Here is a 20,914-nt window from a genome sequence, read left to right as displayed (position 1 = left end):
CAGGTAGAGATTGAGTCCTACAATACCTGATGGGCATTGCAGTCTACCAGTATGAGAAATGGCCAGGGGAGTTAGTATATAAGATTTGTGAGAGCCTCTGAGTCTATTGCACCTTGCGGAGGTAAATACAGTGAGCAAACAGTGATCCTCTGACAAACAACTTCCAACTGCAGCTGCTTGCAAGTCAGTAGCCAAGGAAAGAGCAGAGCAGAGCAGAGCAGTGGTGCACATTATTGACAAATGCAGTGAACCCTCCTTTGGGCTCTTTCCCCAATCAAGTTGTTCTCCCAATGAAGTGTTTAGCCCCTAGTACTAGGGCATCAGACACTTTTAACACGAGTTTCCTGCAAACACAAGCACAGCGTCATTCCTGTGCTATAGGTTTAGTTCCTCCACATGTGTTCTGAAGTCATTAATGTTCCACTGTAGTATGGGAGTCATAAGTGACTGGTGGGGGGAGTAGCACTTTTACCCTGCCTTTCCACCAGGGAGGGAAGCCTCTAATGGGTGGAGGCTTATTCTTGGGGCGAGATGAATGCCCCAGGCAGACATCAATGTCCATCAGCTCTGAAGACGAGATGTCAGAGATAGTGACTTCAACAATGTTGGACAGCTTACTTCCCATCTATCAGCAAATGCCTTGGACTTTTTTGGCTTGTGGAGGCTTCAGAGACACAAGTACGGCAGCACTTGGACAGTGGACAACACTGAATCTTTTAAGGTGCAGGGAGCTCCACAACATCAGCAACCATGGCCTTTTCTGATGTTCTGGGGTGGAGGTAGAGGCTTCAAAGTAACTGTAACAGCACAACTGCATTGGCAAATGTAGGTACTAGTAACTTCTGTTTATGTAGCAGCACTGGTTTTCTGAACTGGCTGTTTAAGAACTGAAGCAAATGAGGCAGCAAACATTGGGGGGAATCATGGCCTTTCACATCTTTTTGGCAGACCATACGAGATGCACTTCATAGTTTTAAGCTCCTATATCTTCTGTTCTTCACATTATATGCTGCAGTCACTACTCCAGACAGGGCGATCACCATAGCAATACACACACTTGAAAGAACAACAACAAACAACTCTGTCATGGGCAGCTTTACCACATTTGCCACAAGTGGCTTCTCCATTACATCCAAGATTAGTGTGCCCAAAGTGCTGGCATTTAAAGCTGTGCATTAGGTGGGGCAAAAATGCCGCATATTTAGACAAAGAAAATCTGCATTGACATATTCTGGGAGCTCCGTGCTATTGAAAGTGATCAACAAACAGATTTGACCATATCACCTCACCCTTTTTATGACATTCTGCAAGTCAACAAAGCCTTCTTGGGCCCAATCAACTTCCAGTTCTTCTTTTGGAACTTCCACCAGATTCCTGCACATCACACGACCTTTGCTGTAGTTTGAGGTTTAGTTTCAATGGTATATTCCACCACGCTTTTTGCTTTCTGCAGGTTTGTTACTTGTTGAAAAGTAGAGGCTTCAACCAGCAGTCCCACTGTGCAACAGATCGACAGATTTTAATGGACTTGCTATGCCCTCTCAACCCTTTCGAATGTAGAAACGATAAACTGTCTCAAAGCTTCCCCCTCTTCCTGTAACTATCCAAAACACATTCTGATCTACAGCATGCATTCTGTTACTAAAAACTGAACTACCCTGAACAAATCCAGACTCTAGAGGACTCGACACATGGGGCTCTAGAGCCATTGGGTGTTGGTACCTACCACAGGCCCACCCTTTTTCCTGGGTGGTGGAGGAGAAAATTTTGAGGATTCCATCTTGGTAACACGAGCAGCTAGAGAAAAAAGGGTCCACTTAGAGTCCCATTCACCTGAGTAAGTCTTATATAACTGAGGTGTGGTAGATTCCCCAGGGATTCCCTCATAATGACTGTTCCATCTCAACAGTCATTTTCATCGGCATGCAGCACACCTTCTGATTGAGAGGATTTTTATAGAGGTTTCTTCTAGCCTCAAAACTTGGGTGGTAAAGCCAAGGTCCCCATTCCCTGTGGTACACAACATTCCACCCCTGTGCAATACAGTGGTTGCTGAAGCATGTACACTGTTTACAAGGACTGGTAGCGCTTGGCAGCCCCCAACTTGGAAACTCCGGGTTCAGCAAACCTGTACCCGGCAAATAAATGCTTGGCCCCTGAGCACTGATTTATACAGCATATACATAAAAACAATAAGAGTAAACATAACATTCAAATATATACATAATACTTTAATATGCCAAAGTACAATATAATGTAATTACTCACATTTTTCCAAAAGTTGTTGGCACAATTGGTGGATCATCAAGTTGGAATGGTATAGACCAAGGTATATGGAGTGTTGGGGCAAGCTTACGAAGAATCATATTGCCCAATATTTTGGCGCAGTCATCATAATACTTGTTAGAATTTTTTACAAAACTAAATCCATTCACATCACAAACAAAAGATTTTCCATTGGCTCTGAAAAATAAAAACATCCACGTCATTCTCTTAAGTATACAAATAGTCCAAATAAAGGAGGGAGAGAGCTTACACAATGTTGAGGTCATCACTGATGGAGCAAAAGCTCTGTTCCAAAGGAAATCAGTATGATCTTTTTCAAGGACCCACCACGGAATTTATCTTTTGTTTTTGAAACAATGGGAAACGTAAATGAGGATGATAAAATAGATTTTAAGCCTCCTGCTCTCCAATATGAGCCATTATGTTAACTGGCTCAATTAGTTTTTTTGCAAGACAGCTCTGTTAAAAAGGTTTTTGAACTTTTTTTTTTCCTGTGATGCCTTGGTGCCAATATGGTCACCATACAAGGTCCATTTCACTTTTATCTTACTGAATGGGAAAATGTTAATAGTAATAATGCATAATGAGATGTGCTGCATGAGGCTAGAGTGAATTATAAAAATGGCAAAACCATTTTGCTCAAATTGGCCACTTAATGCCTTAAACAGCTGTTCTTGTACTTAAGAGTTTGTCGTTATACTGAGATATTGCATCATTTAGGACAGGCTATTTTCTATCTGTGGTACGAGTTCCTTAAACAGCACATGTTGCAACTAGCATTTCACACATGTCAACAGTACTATGCTAATTTTGGAAACAGAGCAGCCTGCATATACAAATTGCATAACTTCAGCTACTCTGCTTACATAATTTATAATAATGTCAGCTCTCTTTGCAGTATCCACATTGGTAATAGGGGCTCTATTGTTTGGATTTTCCTTGTCAGAAGCATCAGTTTACAAATTAAAAGTAAAAATAATTAAATTTTATGGGAACAGAACAGACAAGTACACTAACAGCACTTTTAATATTTACAGCAACTAACAGAAAAAAAAATGTAAATATATTACAGAAAACATCAGGTTAGCAGGACTAGGTTAGATTAGCTATATTAAGAGCTGCTGAGCTGAAGTTCTTGAAGCAGCACTGAGTTTGGTTATCAAGGCAAGAATACACATGTATTTTTTGGATCTCACAGGTTAGAAGGTACTGGGTGTCTACATTTTAAAACATTTGCTTTGGGTCGTGTTGCTCCTGTCTGCAATCACTTCAGGTATGTTTTCATTATGGCCAAGGGCTAGTTCTGATGGTATCAATCCTGTAGGCAAATGGTCAGCCATTTCATTCTCTGGGATACCTATATGATTTGGGACCCAGAAAAAGACAACCAATCAGGCAGGCAGTATGAAAAAGTTCAGTGAGAAGGTCTGAATATAGAGTGACAAGAGTAACATTGGTTAATGGCCTAGAGACTCCTCACTGCATCACTATCTATTAAGATGTGGTCATGGGATGCCTGTTTAATACAAGGGAGCTATCAGCTCCTCCATAAAAATACTACATTTTCTTGGCAAGAAATGGTGTTCCTGACCAGCACGAGATGTAAAAGCATACCCCATCCTATCTACGGTTTTAGAGCTGTCAGTATAAAAGAGGGCAGAACCCAAAGCTCCTGTGGAACTGAACATAACAAGTGCTGAAAGGTTACGGGGGCATCTGGAACTTTACAATACTGAAATGGATCGGTCCTGGCAGAGGGCTGTGGGACAACTTTTAATACCACTGGAGGGGGAAGAAGAAGAGTAGCAGAATCCACAACCCGAGAAGTGCAGCTAGGGAAGCAGAGAGTGTTAAGCTTCCACATGCAACTAGGACTTAGTTGACAAATATGGGACAGCCAAGTCAGCTTTTCATCAAAAAAGAGGCCCAAAAAGTGGACTGTGCAATAATATCCAAGCACTAGGTACTCAACTAGAGTCCGGGTCAGGATGGGCAACATGATGACAGAAATGCATGACCTGCATTTTTGCAGAAGAGGACTGGAAATCATACAAAAGTGTCCACGTGAAGGCCCTTTGGATGACACACTGGAGCTGGCATTCAGCTGAGGCTATCAAGTGGGAGTTGTACCAAATGCAACAGCCAATAACATACAGTGCAGCGATGATCAACAGAATGACAGAGCTCATCAGTGGCAAAGAGAAAGTATGTGACACTTAGTACAGAGCCCTGTGGGATGCCATTCTCTTGGATCTGTGGACAGCTGAGTGAAGCACCAATTCCAACCTGGAATAAGCAGTGGGATAAAAACTGATGAACAAAAATTGGTAGGAACCTCGAAAGCCCTACTCATGTAGGGTAAGTAAAATGTGGTGACACCAAGTGGTGTCCTATGCCTTATGTAGGTCAAAAGACACTGTCATGGTGTGTTGACATTTAGAAAAATCCTGTCGATTACTGTTTCCAACCTAACCAAATGACAGTTGAGGATTGTCCCTCACAGAGACCACACTGATAGGGGGACAAAAGGCCCAGGGATTTGAGAACCCAGCATTACCTATGGGTAACCATCCTTTCAAGAAGTTTTCAGAGCAAACTGGGGCAGCTAACTGGTCAGTCATTGGGTTTTTGCCTGGTTTAAGGAATGGGAAATGATACTCTCATGCCAGCAGGATGGGAAGGCACCTCCGAGCAAGTATGGTTGAAGACAAAGAGTAGATGCAGACTTTGAGTAACATTCAAGTGTTGTATCATCTGATTATCAATGTAATCAAGGCCTGGGGTCATATTGTGGAACACGGAAAGTTTCTGAAGCAGTTCCCAGTCAGTTTTTATTTATTATTATTTTTTATTTACATGTCAAGTTCTGTAGGATAAAATTGAGGAGCAAATCTCCAAGGTCATGGACCATGTCACTACATGAAATTACAACATAAAAGTAATAACAGAAAAAAATAAAATGTTTATGAACCCAAAAAAGTCAAGCCATAAGTTTAAATAAACGCAATCAACAATACAACAAGAATCACCTTAATTTTTCAAGGAACTCCTCGACAGCATAGAAGGAGTGACCCATGAGGAAGCACTTCAGTTTTGATATGAAAGAGCATAGATTACTGTTAAGATTTTTGAATTCTTGTGGTAGCTTATTGAAAATGGATGCAGCAGCATACTGCACACTTTTCTGCACAAGAGTTATGGAAGTCCGATCCAAATGTAGGTTTGATTTCTGCCGAGTATTAACTGCGTGAAAGCTGCTTATTCTTGGGAATAAGCTGAAATTGTTAACAAGAAATGACAGTACAGAAAATATATATATATATTGAAAGGGCCAATGTCAAAATACCCAGAATAGTGAACAGGGGTCGACAAGTGGTTCGCAAACTTACACCACTTATTGCCCAAACCACCCGTTTCTGAGACAAAAATATACTTTTAGAATGGGAAGAGTTTCCCCAAAATATAATACCATATGACATAAACAAATGAAAATAAGCAAAGTAGGCTAATTTTTGTGTCGGATGATCACTTACTTCAGATACCATTCTAATAGTAATAATGGCAGCATTAAGTGTTAGAACAAGATCCTGAATCTGGGCTTTGCACAACAGTTTACTATCTATCTGAACACCTAGAAATTTGAATTGTTCAGTTTCACTAATCATATGCTCATTCTGTGAAATTAAAATGTCGGGTTTTGTTGAATTGTGTGTTAGAAACGGTAAAAACTGAGTCTTACTGTGATTTAGCGTTAGTTTATTTTATACAAGCCATGAACTTATGTCTTGAACTGCATTATTTGAAACCAAGCCAATGTTGCACACAACATCCTCTACTACCAAGCTAGACTGTCATCAGCAAAAAAACATATTTTAGAATTACCCATAATACTAGAGTGCATATCATTTACATTTATATAAATAAGGAACAGAAGTGACCCCAACACTGATCCCTGGAGCACCCCCCCCCCCCCCCCCCCCCACCGCCCCATTTTACTGTACCCCACTCAGACCCCACATCACAATCATACACAGCACAGTGAATAATGAACTTTTGCTGTGTGTTGCTAAAGTAAGAGGTGAACCAATTGTGAACTACACTCCGTATTCCGTAATGGTCCAGCTTCTGGAGCAATATTTTGTGATCAACACAACCAAACGCCTTAGTTAAATCAAAACTAGCGTTCGAAACCTTTTGTTTAACCCATCCAGTACCTCACACAGAAAAGAGAATATAGCATTTTGTGTTGTTAAACTGAAAAATACGTGGACAAGGAAAAAAAAATCCGGTGTTTTCCGGTTAAAAAATACATTTTCTCCTGGAAGAAAACACACTTTTTTCTGTGTTAAGTGACAGAATACTTTCCCTCGGAATCGGAAAACTTATCAATCCTTTGAATGGTCAAGGTTCTGTATGCTGGTGCCACTTTAGGGAACAAACCTCAGAAAAAATTCCTTTCTGAAACATATTTGATTTGCAGCAACATGTACGCTGCACATTTTTGTATTACGAATTTATATAATCGAATTCCACCAAACACAGAAAGTTAGTTTCCGAAACATTGAAGTCAAGAACGCGATGCGCTTTTGTAAGCCAATCATAGCTCATGTCACGTGATCTCGCTAGCCGATGGTAGCAGATATTCATTACGTTTACATGGGGCACCCAAAACCGGATTTCATAAATTGATCTCCAAATACCGCTTCTGGGTGACATGTAAACACTTCAAAATCGGTTCTGTAAATCCGCTTCTGGTGCCTGTTTTCCAATTCCGCAATCGATTTTCGCTCCCATGTAAATGCAGCCGGTATTGAAACGTGCTTGGGCTGTCAGGTTTTGTTTTGTTTTTAAAAATTTCGGCTAATATGGATGAAGTGTCTTATTGTACAGTAAAGGGTAAGTAGAAATATTAGACTGAAGCTGTTTATACCTCGTCTAATGGAAGAGGAATAGCAACTGTGCTGACTAAATCATACACTAGATCTGCTGTTTTCCAGGCGCCGTAGCTAACTGCACTAGCATAATCCGCTTCAGACAGCGAAAGACAGTTTCCAAAATTCGGTTTTCATCTTTCAGAAGATGTGTCATGTGTAAACATACCTTAGCGATTCAGAGCATAGGACACGTGATCTTGTCAGCCTATAGCAACATCACTGTTAAGTAGCGCAAACACACAAATAGGAAAAGTTAATGGTATAAATTAATGCACATAGTGTAGCTACAAGAAAAGCTACAAACCACCAATTGCAATATTTTCTCATGACCTATTAGAATTCGTTTCAGCAGTTGTCAGAAAGCGCCAGAAAACGGTGTTACTCTGTCTGTGCAGCTACGATGATGTAGGTAGTCCATATGTTCATTACGTATATAACATTAAGAGAACTTACATTATGCCATAAACGAAACAGGACATCAGAGGATACCCCGAGAGCATCGGAATTTTGCAAACGATAATAAAATGCATAATTCGACTTAAATAGCACATTAGTCTGTCCACATTCACAAAGACGTACACCTCAAGCTGATACCAAACTTTTCAGTGTGGTTTTCGGGATGCAAATTTTTTTGGAGTACCAGTACCATATTATCTCATGTTTAGTTCTTTATTATGGCTTAATGTCATACATACCAAAAGATAACAATGTGCTCTTGAAATTCCACAATCATTTGACACTAGCCAATAGTGTTCCCAAAAAATTGACTGCCTCTGAGGAAAAGAATAACTAAGGCCAATTTTTTTTATCAAATCGAAAAAAATAATTTCAGTGTTCTGCAAGGCAATTAACGCCCGGTTGCCAAAAACCAGGAAATAAAATCAAATCAGAAAACTGAAACTAGCTTTAGCCTTCCATAATTATGTGAATGTATTTTAATTCACTTTATAGCTCCCGGCCAAAGAAATCTGTTTTGTTTTCGTTTGACCCGAAATCACTGAACGTAAATACGGTTAACGTGGAGACTATCCCTCATCCCACACCAACTAAAACTGCCCTGCCCATGTGCGAATCTGGCAGCTTGGGCGCACAAGACAAATGTTTCCGAGTAGCATCTGGTTCCTTGTCGCTACTGCTGGTACAGCTCGTGTCTAGTTACCTTGGGTGCAGCCAATAGCCGCACGTGACTCAACTGCGTGTGAGCATAAGCCCGCTCACAACTACTCAAATGAACCTAGTGAAACAGTTGTGACGTCACGCCCCTCGGAAGCAGTTTGTTGTTACGAATTATTGCATAGTCTTCGTCCTAAAGCCTTTGACATATTTTGCTGTTGGCAGACGTTTGTATGTGCACTGTGTTTTGTTACTGTAAATGGCGCATTTCCTTTGCAACTTAGGTTTTTTGTTCCTCGTTTATGTTTTATTGCTGCAGCATTACATTGAAGTAGCGGGCTTAATTAAAATTCTTTGTTAGAGTATCAGTTCTTACTAGTCGACACTACAAAAATTTAACAGAAAACTGAAACAACGAGAAATTCCCGGAATTCTAAAAAATTCCCGTGTTTTTCCCGGTTTTCTCCCGGATGAAAAAATTCCCGGTTACCACTGTGGCAAGGCTGTTGGCCCTAAATAATTGCTAGTTTATTATAAATAAAATTGGTTCCCAGGCATTACAGAGGGTCAAATTGGAGTCACATTGTTATTTAGACAGTGTGAGATCCCTGCAAAACATCATATGATATACATAGATCCACCTGACAACACTTGAGAAATTGTCAGGTAATAGCCTGAGAGAGAGAGAGAGAGAGAGAGAGAGAGAGAGAGAGAGAGAGAGAGAGACTGGCAGAAGTACGGCAAAAAGTTATATTAAATTAAAATTTGGGAAAATGTTAGTCCATGAATAATGTGGTTTGCTGCAATCATTCAAGTATGAAAAAGATTATGATGATGATGTGTGTTTGAAGGGACTAAACTACTGGGTCATCAGTCACTCATCATCGTGAGAGAAACACTTAAATAGGTAAAAAGCGAGAAAAAAATTTGGGACTCGGCTGCTAAAACTAGATAAGTGCGTCAAGGAGTTTAAAAGGGCATGACAGTTGTCGTAACACAATAGGTAAAAGAAAAATAGAGAAAACTCAGGCAACATCTTGTACAAAAGGGCCTGAAGGTACAACAATGTGAGGGGGGAAGAAAGTAATTTGTGGTCACTTGGGAGGTGCCTGCCACAGGGGAGGCTCTCTCCCCCATAACTGCCCATAACACTGGAAACGGAGGAATATTATAGGTTGGAGTAAAATCAGTTCTCCCTCAGGAAATGCAACACTTTGGTAGTGGCTGTTATGTCATCAGCAAGCGTCTGGGGTACTGAGGTAGGCAAGCTGAGAGCGTGCCGCAAATCGGTCAGCAGAGCGTACTCAACATGAACATGCACTATCGTCAGTAAACTACCGCAGCTGCAGTGACGAGGACCCTCCCGATGCAGAAGGAAATTGTGGGTGAGTCTTGTGCGGCCTATGCGTAGTTGACACTACACAATGGTATCTTTCCGAGACACCTGGAAAGATGTATACCACACCTTAGTGGACCCTTTAATCATTCTCAACTTGTTTTGGGTTGTAGTAGCCTGCCATTCCAGTTCCGAGAGCCTCAAAATATTGCATTGAAGTTATAATTATAAGTTATGCCCGGTACCCAGAAGTCATGTTGACCTCCTGTAGTTGTCTCTTTAGCTAGATGGTTGGCGAGTTCATTTCCTGGAATGCCTATGTGGTTTGGTGTCCAGATGAAGGTCACTGTCTTTCCAGAGGTCAGCTAGTAGATCCTGGATGTTGGCAAGCAAACGATTTTTGGCATAGCACACGGTTATGTCGTTTAAGCAACTCATGGAGTCACTACAGTTCAGCAAGTTTGTCGTGGCCTGGAATTTGACATACCGCAAAGCCTGAGAGATGGCAACCAACTCTGCAGTGTATACACTGCAGGCACTCGGCAGAGATTGGTTCTCATGTCTCCTTACATGTGCAAAAGCATAACTGACCCTGTCATTCACTTTCGATCCATCTGTGTAGATGTATACCAAATTAGAATAATTGTGGAGGATAGAGAGAAACAGGTATTGGAGAAGGGTAGGATCAGCATCCTCCTGGGGCCACAAAAGAGGTCCATCCATATCACAGCACAGGGTACAGCCCACAGGGTGTGTCAAGAGGGAGCCCAAGGAACACAGACTAACAAAAGCTGTTGGAGGTCCTTCAGCAGAATATCGAGTCGGATTCTAGATGATCTACCCATTTTTGGGTGATGTGTAAACTGTTGGAACTGATGTTTGTGGAACAGAGTTGAGTGACCTAGGAGGGTAGGCATCTGACAGATTGTGCTTGAGTAACTTGCCAGAAGCTGCTGTCATCCAACCCACTGCAGTGGGACATCGGCTTCTGCCAGGAGGCTGACAACAGGGCTCATATGGAAGACCCCCACTGCCAACCACATGCCAGTGTGGTGAACAGGGTCCAGCAAGCTCAGTGCAGATGCTGCTGCTGACCCACAGGCAACACATCCATAGTCCAAGCAGGATCAAATCAGCACTTTGCCCATGAGGAGTGACTACGGAAATGGAGAGCACTCAGCTTCTTCATGCAAGTTGCCTTGAGCCAGCAGACATGTGGCAGCCAAGTAAGCTTGTTGTCAAATAAAACACCTAAGAATTGGAAAGTTTCAATGGCTTCAAGTGACTGGTTCAAATGTGTGTGAAATCTTATGGGACTTAACTGCTAAGGTCATCATCAGTCCCTAAGCTTACACACTACTTAACCTAAATTATGCTGAGGACAAACACACACACCCATGCCCGAGGGAGAACTCGAACCTCCGCCGGAACCAGCCGCACAGTCCATGACTGCAGTACCTTAGACCGCTCGCCTAATCCCGCACGGCCAGTTAACAAAAATGCACAAGTCATTATTTTTCAGAAGCAAACTGATAGTCATTATTCAGGGCCCAGCCATGGGCTCTGCAGACAGCCCCTGAAGCTGGTGCTCAGTGGTGTGCAGTGATGCAGAGACATAGGCAAAGATAATCCATGTACAGTGACAGAGAGACTGTGGGGCCCACTGCATTTACGATACCACTGATGACAATAGTGAACAGAGCTATGCTCAGAACTGATCCCCGAGGGTCTCCAGTTTCCTGTATATATTGGGTGCTGACAGATGAAAAAAAAAAAAATCAGAGAGATAGGAAATTGTGGACTAAAATGGGTAAACTAGCCCAGAAACCTCACTCATGCAGTGTAGATAGGATGTGGTGCCACCAGGTGGTAAAAGAACACATCAATCGAATGTTGGTGGTGCGTAAAAGCATTGCACACTGCAGATTCCAAATGAACCAGGTGATCTGTGGTTGACCAGAAAGCCTGGAAGCCACTTTGGAATCTTGATATATGCACTCCGGCTTCAGGGCACCAACAAAGATGGCAGCTGACCATGTGTTCAAACAGCTTACGCAACCCATTCGTCAGAGAGATTGCCTGGTTCTTAGTTAAAATATGGGGGTCCTTTTCCTGGTTCCACGATAGAAATAATAAGACCTTCTCACCATTGAGAGGGAAATACTCCCTGCTGCCAAATGTGATTAAAAAGCCTGAGGATATGTTTCATGCTGTTGGCATGAAGACATTTGAGCATTTGGTTGTGTATTTTGTCACATCCAGCGGCCATATCTCGATGCTCTGCCAAAGCTCTGTGAAGCTTCCAGTCACAAAAAGGAACAATGTATGATAGAGAACCATGTGCATGGAATGATAGCACGCGGCATTCAATAAAGCGTTCCTGCATCAGGAAATGAGGATGGTAATTACTGCAAGTGGACATTTCAGCAAAGTGTGCCGTAAAACCTTCATCACGTACCACAGGATCAGTGCAGATGTTACCATTGACAAGGATGCCAGGAAGCACTGTGGGTGGTGGTTGCCACAAATGCAGAGAATTTAGTCCATACTTGGGACAACAGGGTATAGGATCACAGAGTTGAGATATACTGCTCCCAACACTCCTGCTTCCTTTTCTTTATTAAAACTGTGCTTTCACCTGGAGTCTCTTGAATGCTATTAAATTATTGATAGAGGGATGGCATGTGTGTCAGTGAAGTGCCCTGCAGCACCTCCTGATAGCTGTGGCTTTATATTCCACCACTCGACAGAATGAGCTGCAGTTGTAGTGTATCGTTGCTGCTGCAGTGTGAGTAATAGTACTGATAGTATCCTGTACCTATCTGTCACACGACAGACTGCAAAAGTGGCTGTAGAGGAGAAAGCCTGCCAATTAGCTTTCGAAAGCAACAAATGTGGAGCATGTTCTAGATGTCTGTGAGTGGAGGAGGACAGAATGATAGGAAAATGGTAGCTCTCACGGAGGTCACCATGGACGTACCACTGAATGAGGGGGAAGATACTTAAGCTGCAAACTGTGAGATCAATAGCTGAAAACGTTCCGTGGGCCATACTGAAATGGGTTGCAGCTCCAGTGTTGAGTAGGCAGACGTCCAATTCTGAAAGGAGGTGTTTTAGTAGTCGGCCTCTGTGAGACATAGTGCCGCCAACCCACAGAGGCTTATGGGCATTTAAGTCCCCCCAATAAGAGGAGGGGGCATGGAGACATGCCATTAATTTGAACAGCTCATGATAATGGAAACATTCATCTGACGGGGGGGGGGGGGGGGGGGGGGGGGGGATAAACATTACGTATTATCATGTGAACTGACAGGTAGACACTAACAGCTATGACCTCTAGGCAGTGGTAAGGGGCACCTGCTCACTGAAAATGTCAGAGCATATGAGGGTACAGATCCCACCGGGTGCTCTCTCGACATTAACACAACTGGTTCAGAAGGTTTGAAGATTTTCAGAGCAAGCAGGTATGTTGCCATAAGCCGTGTTTCCTGAAGTGCTATGCCAACCATAGAGTAAGTAGCCATTAAATGACAAGAGTTCAGTCAAATGGCAATACTAGCCATTACAGCTCCATTAAAGGAACATTAGAGTCAGGTCAGAGAAAGTGGTGAATGGAAAAGATGGGTGTGATTAATTCGCTTACCAGGTCATGGTCCACCTGATTGCGTGATCTGTTGTCCATATGCATAGGCTTCACTGCTGCAGGGCAGGGGAGCAGAATACATGAAGACTCAGAAAGTAGCTCATCTTTCTGCTTATCCTTCTGAGACTTTGATTTCTGTGAAGATTTCCCCATTTTATCTTCCAGGACAGAAGAGGACTGTACTTTTATTCAGGCCGCAGCATGTGGCTGCTGGTCCTTGTCCTGAGATGTGACCACCTTGATAGGTGTCCTCATCCCTGATGCCAGAGGATGATTAGGCATCTCTGGCCGCACCGAAGATGTGGTAGTGACCAGTGCTATAGGTATAGGGGACGATGGAGCTCACGTTCCCTCCTCCAACTGTGAGGCAGGCGCTGGAATATGACCAGCACCACAAGGTATCACATGAGCCCTTGTTGCTGTGTGAAGTGTGGACTGTGACATGACAGTCACAAAATTGGAGACGATATTAGTCGAATGAAGTCTTTCAAACATTTTCCTTGTAGCTTGTGAAAATAGGCAGTCAAGCATTTTATACCCTTGAATTTCCTTCTCACTCTTAAACATTGAGCATTGCAGGGAACGGGGAGAGTGGACAGTTGACACATTGAGACGGTTAGTCACAAGGACTGCCCTCGTGGGATGCCCATCCACACGCCCTACCGACAACATCATTAGAACAGTAGGACGACATGTGTCCAACCATTTGGCACATAAAACATCACATCAGAGGAGGAAAGTAAGGCCTGGCATCACACCTGTAAACCATGATCTTAACCTTCTCTGGTAAAATGTTGCAGTCGAATGCTAGCATAAAAGCTCCAGCTTCTGCTCTATTACCCTTGGGTCTCTTCTGGATGTGGAAAACAAAATGGACTCCATGCCATGCCAGCTTGGAATGCAGCTTTTCATCAATTTGTAGCATTAGGTCCCAATGGAAGATCGCATGTTGAATTCTATTGAGCTTGTTATGAGGAGAAATGGTGACTGGTATATCTCCTAACTTGACACAGGCCTGAAGTGCCTGTGATTGGTTGGCTTGGGATGGTTTGATCAGCAAAGATCCATGTCCCATCTTCTCTATTGCTCCAGCCTACCCAAACTGATATTTAGCCCAAACTTCAGTAAAATTTGGAAAGTGGAGGTCAAACCCAAAAAGGGGACAAGAATTTAAAATGCCAGACAAGATGAGGAGGAAAAAGCATTAAAAAATTGAAAAGAGCAAAAATGTTCAAAAGTCTGAAGAACAATCAAAAGACCAAGGTAAAGAGCTTGACCCAATAAAAAAGACTCCTATTAGTCGCCTCTTATTATAGGCAAGGAAGGGCTGCAGGTCTATTCTAGCCCCTGACACCACAGGGGGCAATATGAAAAGGAAAATTAATAGAATTTGCACCTTCAAAACAAAATTTGTTAAGCACTACCAACAAAAAAAGTTTCCTTGTTATAAAGATAAATTGGCAACAATGATCAGATCCCACATGTTCAGTAACACCAGTTGCCTCATTGTACACTCAGATTTTTAATTCTTATAGTGGTACTGTTTGCTTTCATGAGAAAGTGAATGTACTAAACCAATCCCGCAGCTAGCAAAGTCCAGTCAGTAATTAGATTTCACACAAGACTGCAATATATTCTGAAAGTTTCAAGATAGAGATCTACTACTACAATTGAAGGAAAAGTAAGAAAATGGAATACAATGTATTGAGGAGTAGATTTGGAGGTTCACTGTAAGAAGTTTAGAAACTGTGCTACATCCAGTGTGACTGTTTACTGGATGCTAGGCTAAAGCATAGGAATTACCTCCTTACAGTCTGTGGCCTTTGAAATGAATTTTCAGAAATAAATGGCATGCACAGTGCATATGAAAATAGACACTGCATATGTTTTCTGACAACATTCACATACAGTAAGCTTATTTTGTTTTACCCACTTACTCACTGGTGCTGAACCTAAGTGTGTATTTTAGCACTTGCTCCTAGGAAGTGTCCATATATTTAAATTTTGAATCAAGTTCTGAGCTATCACAATGCCTCCATCCTCTTTCATTATGTTCCTGCATTTCAATTATTCTGGTGAAGTAAGGAAAATGAAGAGTTGAAAATTATAGTGGGATATTGGCTGGCATTCCAGTTAGGAAAATGTGATGTACACAATTTGGAAACTTTATAAAATTCTGTGAAGATCTATGTATTTGTAAGAAATACAATTTTCTCTTCATTTAAAACACTGTCCTTGGTAAGAAATACAATTTTCTCCTCATTTAAAACACTGTCCTTCCCTTCTGAAGTTCACATTATGTTATTCAACTAATACTTCAAATAAAAGCTAGATGTGACACCAGTTCCACCACACACACATGTATGAACCTATACGAATTCCGTAGGTCCAGGTGTGCTGATTTCAGTTTAAGATTTAGTGCTTTGTAGTACTGTGCACAAGTATCTCTATGCCACCGTTTTTCAGTTCAACTGACTGACCATATGAACAGTAATTCAGGAATGAAAAGGAATGAGACACATACTCAAAACTTCTGTGGTGATTTTGCATCCTTGCAGCACCAGCAAAATATGTTGAAAATGCCCCCTTTTTCCTTTTACAGTCTACCCTTTTATTTTAGTGGAAGAAATTATACAGTCTACTAACCAGCCTGTTATAATTAACTGTGTTCCTGACACTGTGCTCAAGCAGCTCATAGGTACTTCTTCTACTTCTAAATTATTACTCTGCACATCATTAATTGTAATGTTTCTAGTTAGTAATAGATAACCAAATTCTCTCTTGAATAATGGATATTAGTAAAAAATGTCATTTTCACTACTGATCACGAAAGGTTAGGATATTCAACTTTCAATCACTTCTAGATAAAGCTATACAATTCATCATTATTTACTGACCGGTAATTTTCCTTAAAAAGTAAATATAATCACACTGAGACCTCTATGATAACCTGAAAAGTTTCAGCATAAACTACACAAGCAGACTGCTCCAACACAGGTGGGTAAAGAATCTTATCAATATTTCTATCTTGTGGCTACAGAATGTGTGTTCCCCTTGTGTTCTTATCTCATAACAACTGATACACAAACATTCACTCATTTCTAACAAAAATATTGGAATATGGTTCCATCTGTATATCACAGTGAAAATTTTATTTAATTTCAGGTCCTATCAAAATGGAGAAAGATGGAAAGGCTGTGTCTAATCAGTATCATGAGAGAATTATTAGGGAAATATTTTTTTTCCGATTGCTGTAGTAGTATCCTACTGACAGTTAACTTGTTCACAGAAGAGTGAAAAAGGTGGAACGTAAGACACACTAAGAAATGTTTTATATAAAAGTATCACATAATAAATATGCAGTAATGCTTGGATGCATGCTAAATTACTTGCTTTATAATGATAAACTTGTGGTATACCTCAGCAAATCAAATCCACACACAGTCTGTTTGAATGCCAAACAAACTTTTCTTGATATCAGCTTCTCTGCATTGCTTAATATCACAGGATATCTAATTTCCTTTCCTTCACTGTCACGTTCAACTTTGCCATCCAAAGCTGGGGATTTACGTGCTTCTGCATGGGCATAGTCAGGGCCAACAGTATACACCTAAGTGAACAAAAAAGAAACAGTAATAATAAATCAATTCCTTTTCCACTATGTTACAGCAAAATGGCAAAATCTGTTTACAAATATTATCTGTTAAAAGAACTTACTTAAAAGGCACAAGTGATGTTTCAATGCATGAAGTTAACTACATTCACAATTAAAATTCTGAACAGTGTAGTCCGAGTACAATCATGGATGGATTGATCCCCTCATAACATATCTCCAAATATAGGTGGACAAGGGTATAAAATGTCCTCTCTGTTCTTACTCATTCTTCAATAACCTTCATGACAACAGCAGATTACCATAAGGATTGACAAAATACACCTGATCATAATCTTGGTTCAAATGATTCACAAAGTACTTGTAGCTAAATAGTTTTGGGTCATTTCTTTGGTGTATTATAATTATTTTGATCAACTTCTGTGCAACTTTAATAATAATAATAATAATAATAATAATAATGCTCTGAACCCACTATCCAACATGCTAAATAATACAAATTATGGATATAATATTACTGGAACATACCCACACAAAATCACACATTTGCTATACATGGATGATCTAAAACTACTGGCAGCAACCAATCAACAACTCAACCAATTACTAAAGATAACAGAAGTATTCAGCAATGATATAAATATGGCTTTTGGAACAGACAAATGTAAGAAAAACAGCATAGTCAAGGGAAAACACACTAAACAAGAAGATTACATATTGAATAACCACAGTGACTCCATAGAAGCGATGGAAAAAACAGATGCCTATAAATATCTAGGATACAGACAAAAAATAGGAATAGATAATACAAATATTAAAGAAGAACTAAAAGAAAAATATAGACGAAGACTAACAAAAATACTGAAAACAGAATTGCCAGCAAGAAACAAGACAAAAGCTATAAATACTTACGCTATACCAGTATTGACCTACTCATTTGGAGTAGTGAAATGGAGTAACACAGACCTAGAAGCACTCAATACACTTACACGTTCACAATGCCACAAATATAGAATACATCACATACATTCAGCAACTGAAAGATTCACATTAAGCAGAAAGGAAGGAGGAAGGGGATTCATCGACATAAAAGACCTACATTATGGACAGGTAGACAATTTAAGAAAATTCTTTCTAGAATGAGCAGAAACTAGCAAAATACACAAAGCAATCACTCATATAAATACATCGGCTACACCACTGCAATTTCATAACCACTTCTACAACCCTTTAGATCACATAACATCAACAGATACGAAGAAAGTAAATTGGAAAAAGAAAACACTACATGGCAAGCACCCGTATCATCTAACACAACCACACATCGATCAAGACGCATCCAACACATGGCTAAGAAAAGGCAATATATACAGTGAGACGGAAGGATTCATGATTGCAATACAGGATCAAACAATAAACACCAGATATTACAGCAAGCATATTATTAAAGATCCCAATACCACAACAGATAAATGCAGACTTTGCAAACAACAAATAGAAACGGTAGATCACATCACAAGTGGATGTACAATACTAGCAAATACAGAATACCCCAGAAGACATGACAATGTAGCAAAAATAATACATCAACAACTTGCCTTACAACATAAACTTATAAAACAACACGTTCCCACATACAAGTATGAACCACAAAATGTACTGGAGAATGATGAATACAAATTATACTGGAACAGAACCATTATAACAGATAAAACAACACCACATAACAAACCTGACATCATACTCACCAATAAAAAGAAGAAATTAACACAACTAATCGAAATATCCATACCCAATACAACAAATATACAAAAGAAAACCGGAGAAAAAATTGAAAAATACATCCAACTGGCTGAGGAAGTCAAGGACATGTGGCATCAGGATAAAGTTGACATTATACCAATTATACTATCAACTACAGGAGTCATACCACACAATATCCACCAGTACATCAATGCAATACAGCTACATCCAAACTTATATATACAATTACAGAAATCCGTAATTATTGATACATGTTCAATTACCCGAAAGTTCCTAAATGCAATATAACATATACCGTACAGTTAAAAGGAAGTGACGCTTGATCAAGGTCCGCGTCACTTTCCATTTTTAACCAGACTTAACGTCTGAGAAAGTAAAGAAATAATAATAATAATAATAATCAGCAAAGGTTATCGAACAAATGAATCCCAAACCAAATGTTTTTTTCACACAAAAAAAATCTTCTACCATACACCAAGAGCAACCACCCTCACACACAGCTAGTTCCACATGGTTACTGAAGTCAGTGGGGCATGTTTTGTTAGGTCAGATTCAAGGTTCAGGAAGGTAATTTAGAAAAAAGTCATTAAACAAAGCACTCACACTAAATTTATGAGGATGTACCATGAAAAAAAATTAGTTTACTCTTTCAGAACATCAAGGGATATTCTAACAAAGCAAGTGAACTTCTTACTTGTTTCGAAAAGCTGTAAACTCTGAAAAGGTAGATATCCAATACTCTGCAAAGCTGTAGGGCTGTAGGTAGGTTAAACATAACTGTTAAGCAATACAACTGCAATGCAAGATGTAGGTAACAGCCCAGTATACTTTTTTCAGTTGTGGGAAACTGCCTAAAAAACACCCCTCAGCTGGCCAACACACAGGCCCTCACAATTAATCTGCCACATGTATTCGGTTGGTTGGCTGATTTGTGGGAGGCAGCCAAATAGTGAGGTAATCAGTCCCATTGGATTAGAGAAGGAGGTGGAATGAAGTCAGTCATGCTGGCATTTAGCCAAAGCAATATAGGGAAAAAATGGAAACCTTAAATCAGGATGGCTGGATGCGGGTTTGAACCATCATCCTCCATAATGAGAGTCCGGCGCGCTAACCACTGTGACACCTCACTTGGTGATGTATTCAGTGCATGGGCAACACACTTCCACAAACCCCATATGTCACATGCTAACATGTGCAGTTATATGGGCAGATTTGTTTTATTGAAGAATTAAAAACATTCACAACAAGTAATAATGGAGATTATTCAGATTTGAACATTTTGCTAACATAATTTGCACACACTGGCCTCATTCCTTGCATATCATAAAGAACTCTGTACTGCACTGGTACTTTGCACATCAGCATAGCCTTGCTGTACAGAAAAGTGTGATTCTTGCTCAAAATGACAGTGGACAGTCACGTGTGCCAATCCAAAACGAATTGTTGCAGTTACTTCACCAAGGACACTGGGGGATTGTTCGTACGAAACAGTTAGCACATCGACACTGTACTTGGCAGCGTATGGACACCCAAATAAAACAGATGATGGCACAGTGTCACGCATGTGCAGCAAATCAGTCCACTCTTCCACAAAAGTTCTCTGCTTGGCCTAAGTTGCAATCACCACCTTTTAGGAACACTCTTTGGTTGATTATGATTGACTCGTGTAGCAAATTTCCTTTCGCTGTGCCAATGAACTCGACAATGTCACACAGCACAATTCAGGCGTTGTCCTCTATTTTTTACCTCGAAGGTTTACCTGAAGTCATAGTGTCAGACAACGGTCCTCAGTTCATGTAAAATGAATTTGAAACATTCTCTGAATGCAATGGCATACAGCATCTAACTAGTGCACCATTCCGTCCACAGTGAAATGGCAAAGCAGAACATTTTGTCAGAACCTTCAAGCAGCAGATAGCCAAACTTCACTCTGCACACGCCAGGGATCAAGCATTGCAACTGTTTCTCACCTATCGCTTGCACCCACGAGATGGACCATCACCGTCAGAATTGCTTCACGGCCACCACCATCGGACACTGCTCCACCTGCTCCCCCTCCTCAGCATCCAGCGCCAATGGAAAGCCACAAATATCATTTTGCGCCACATGCTATTGCATTTTACAGCAGCAGATGGTGGATGCGAAGCAAGATCATCCGTTGACTTGGCCTTGCATGTGTCTCATTTCAGGTCCACATGGCTTGCAGTGCCAACATCACAATCAAA

The 20,914-nt window shown here is 40.7% G+C and overlaps 1 protein-coding gene across 8 annotated transcripts in view; it reads right to left on the bottom strand.

Moving 5' to 3' along the window:
* Window positions 1-20,914, bottom strand: part of LOC126248162 (inositol hexakisphosphate and diphosphoinositol-pentakisphosphate kinase) — a 585,218-nt gene that overhangs the window by 264,748 nt on the left and 299,556 nt on the right. For all 8 annotated transcript variants that reach the window (XM_049948910.1, XM_049948915.1, XM_049948911.1 and 5 more), the window contains exons 8-9: window positions 16,732-16,922; window positions 2,269-2,463 (exon numbers count right to left, since the gene is read on the bottom strand). In XM_049948910.1, the coding sequence (XP_049804867.1) occupies window positions 2,269-2,463; window positions 16,732-16,922 (386 nt within the window). The remainder of the gene's footprint in view (window positions 1-2,268; window positions 2,464-16,731; window positions 16,923-20,914) is intronic.

This window comes from Schistocerca nitens, chromosome 3, assembly GCF_023898315.1.
Source record: "Schistocerca nitens isolate TAMUIC-IGC-003100 chromosome 3, iqSchNite1.1, whole genome shotgun sequence".
NCBI classification, from domain to species: Eukaryota; Metazoa; Arthropoda; class Insecta; order Orthoptera; family Acrididae; genus Schistocerca; species Schistocerca nitens.
The sequence above is the reverse complement of the archived record's forward strand: the minus strand, read 5'-3'. Positions and strand labels throughout refer to the sequence as shown.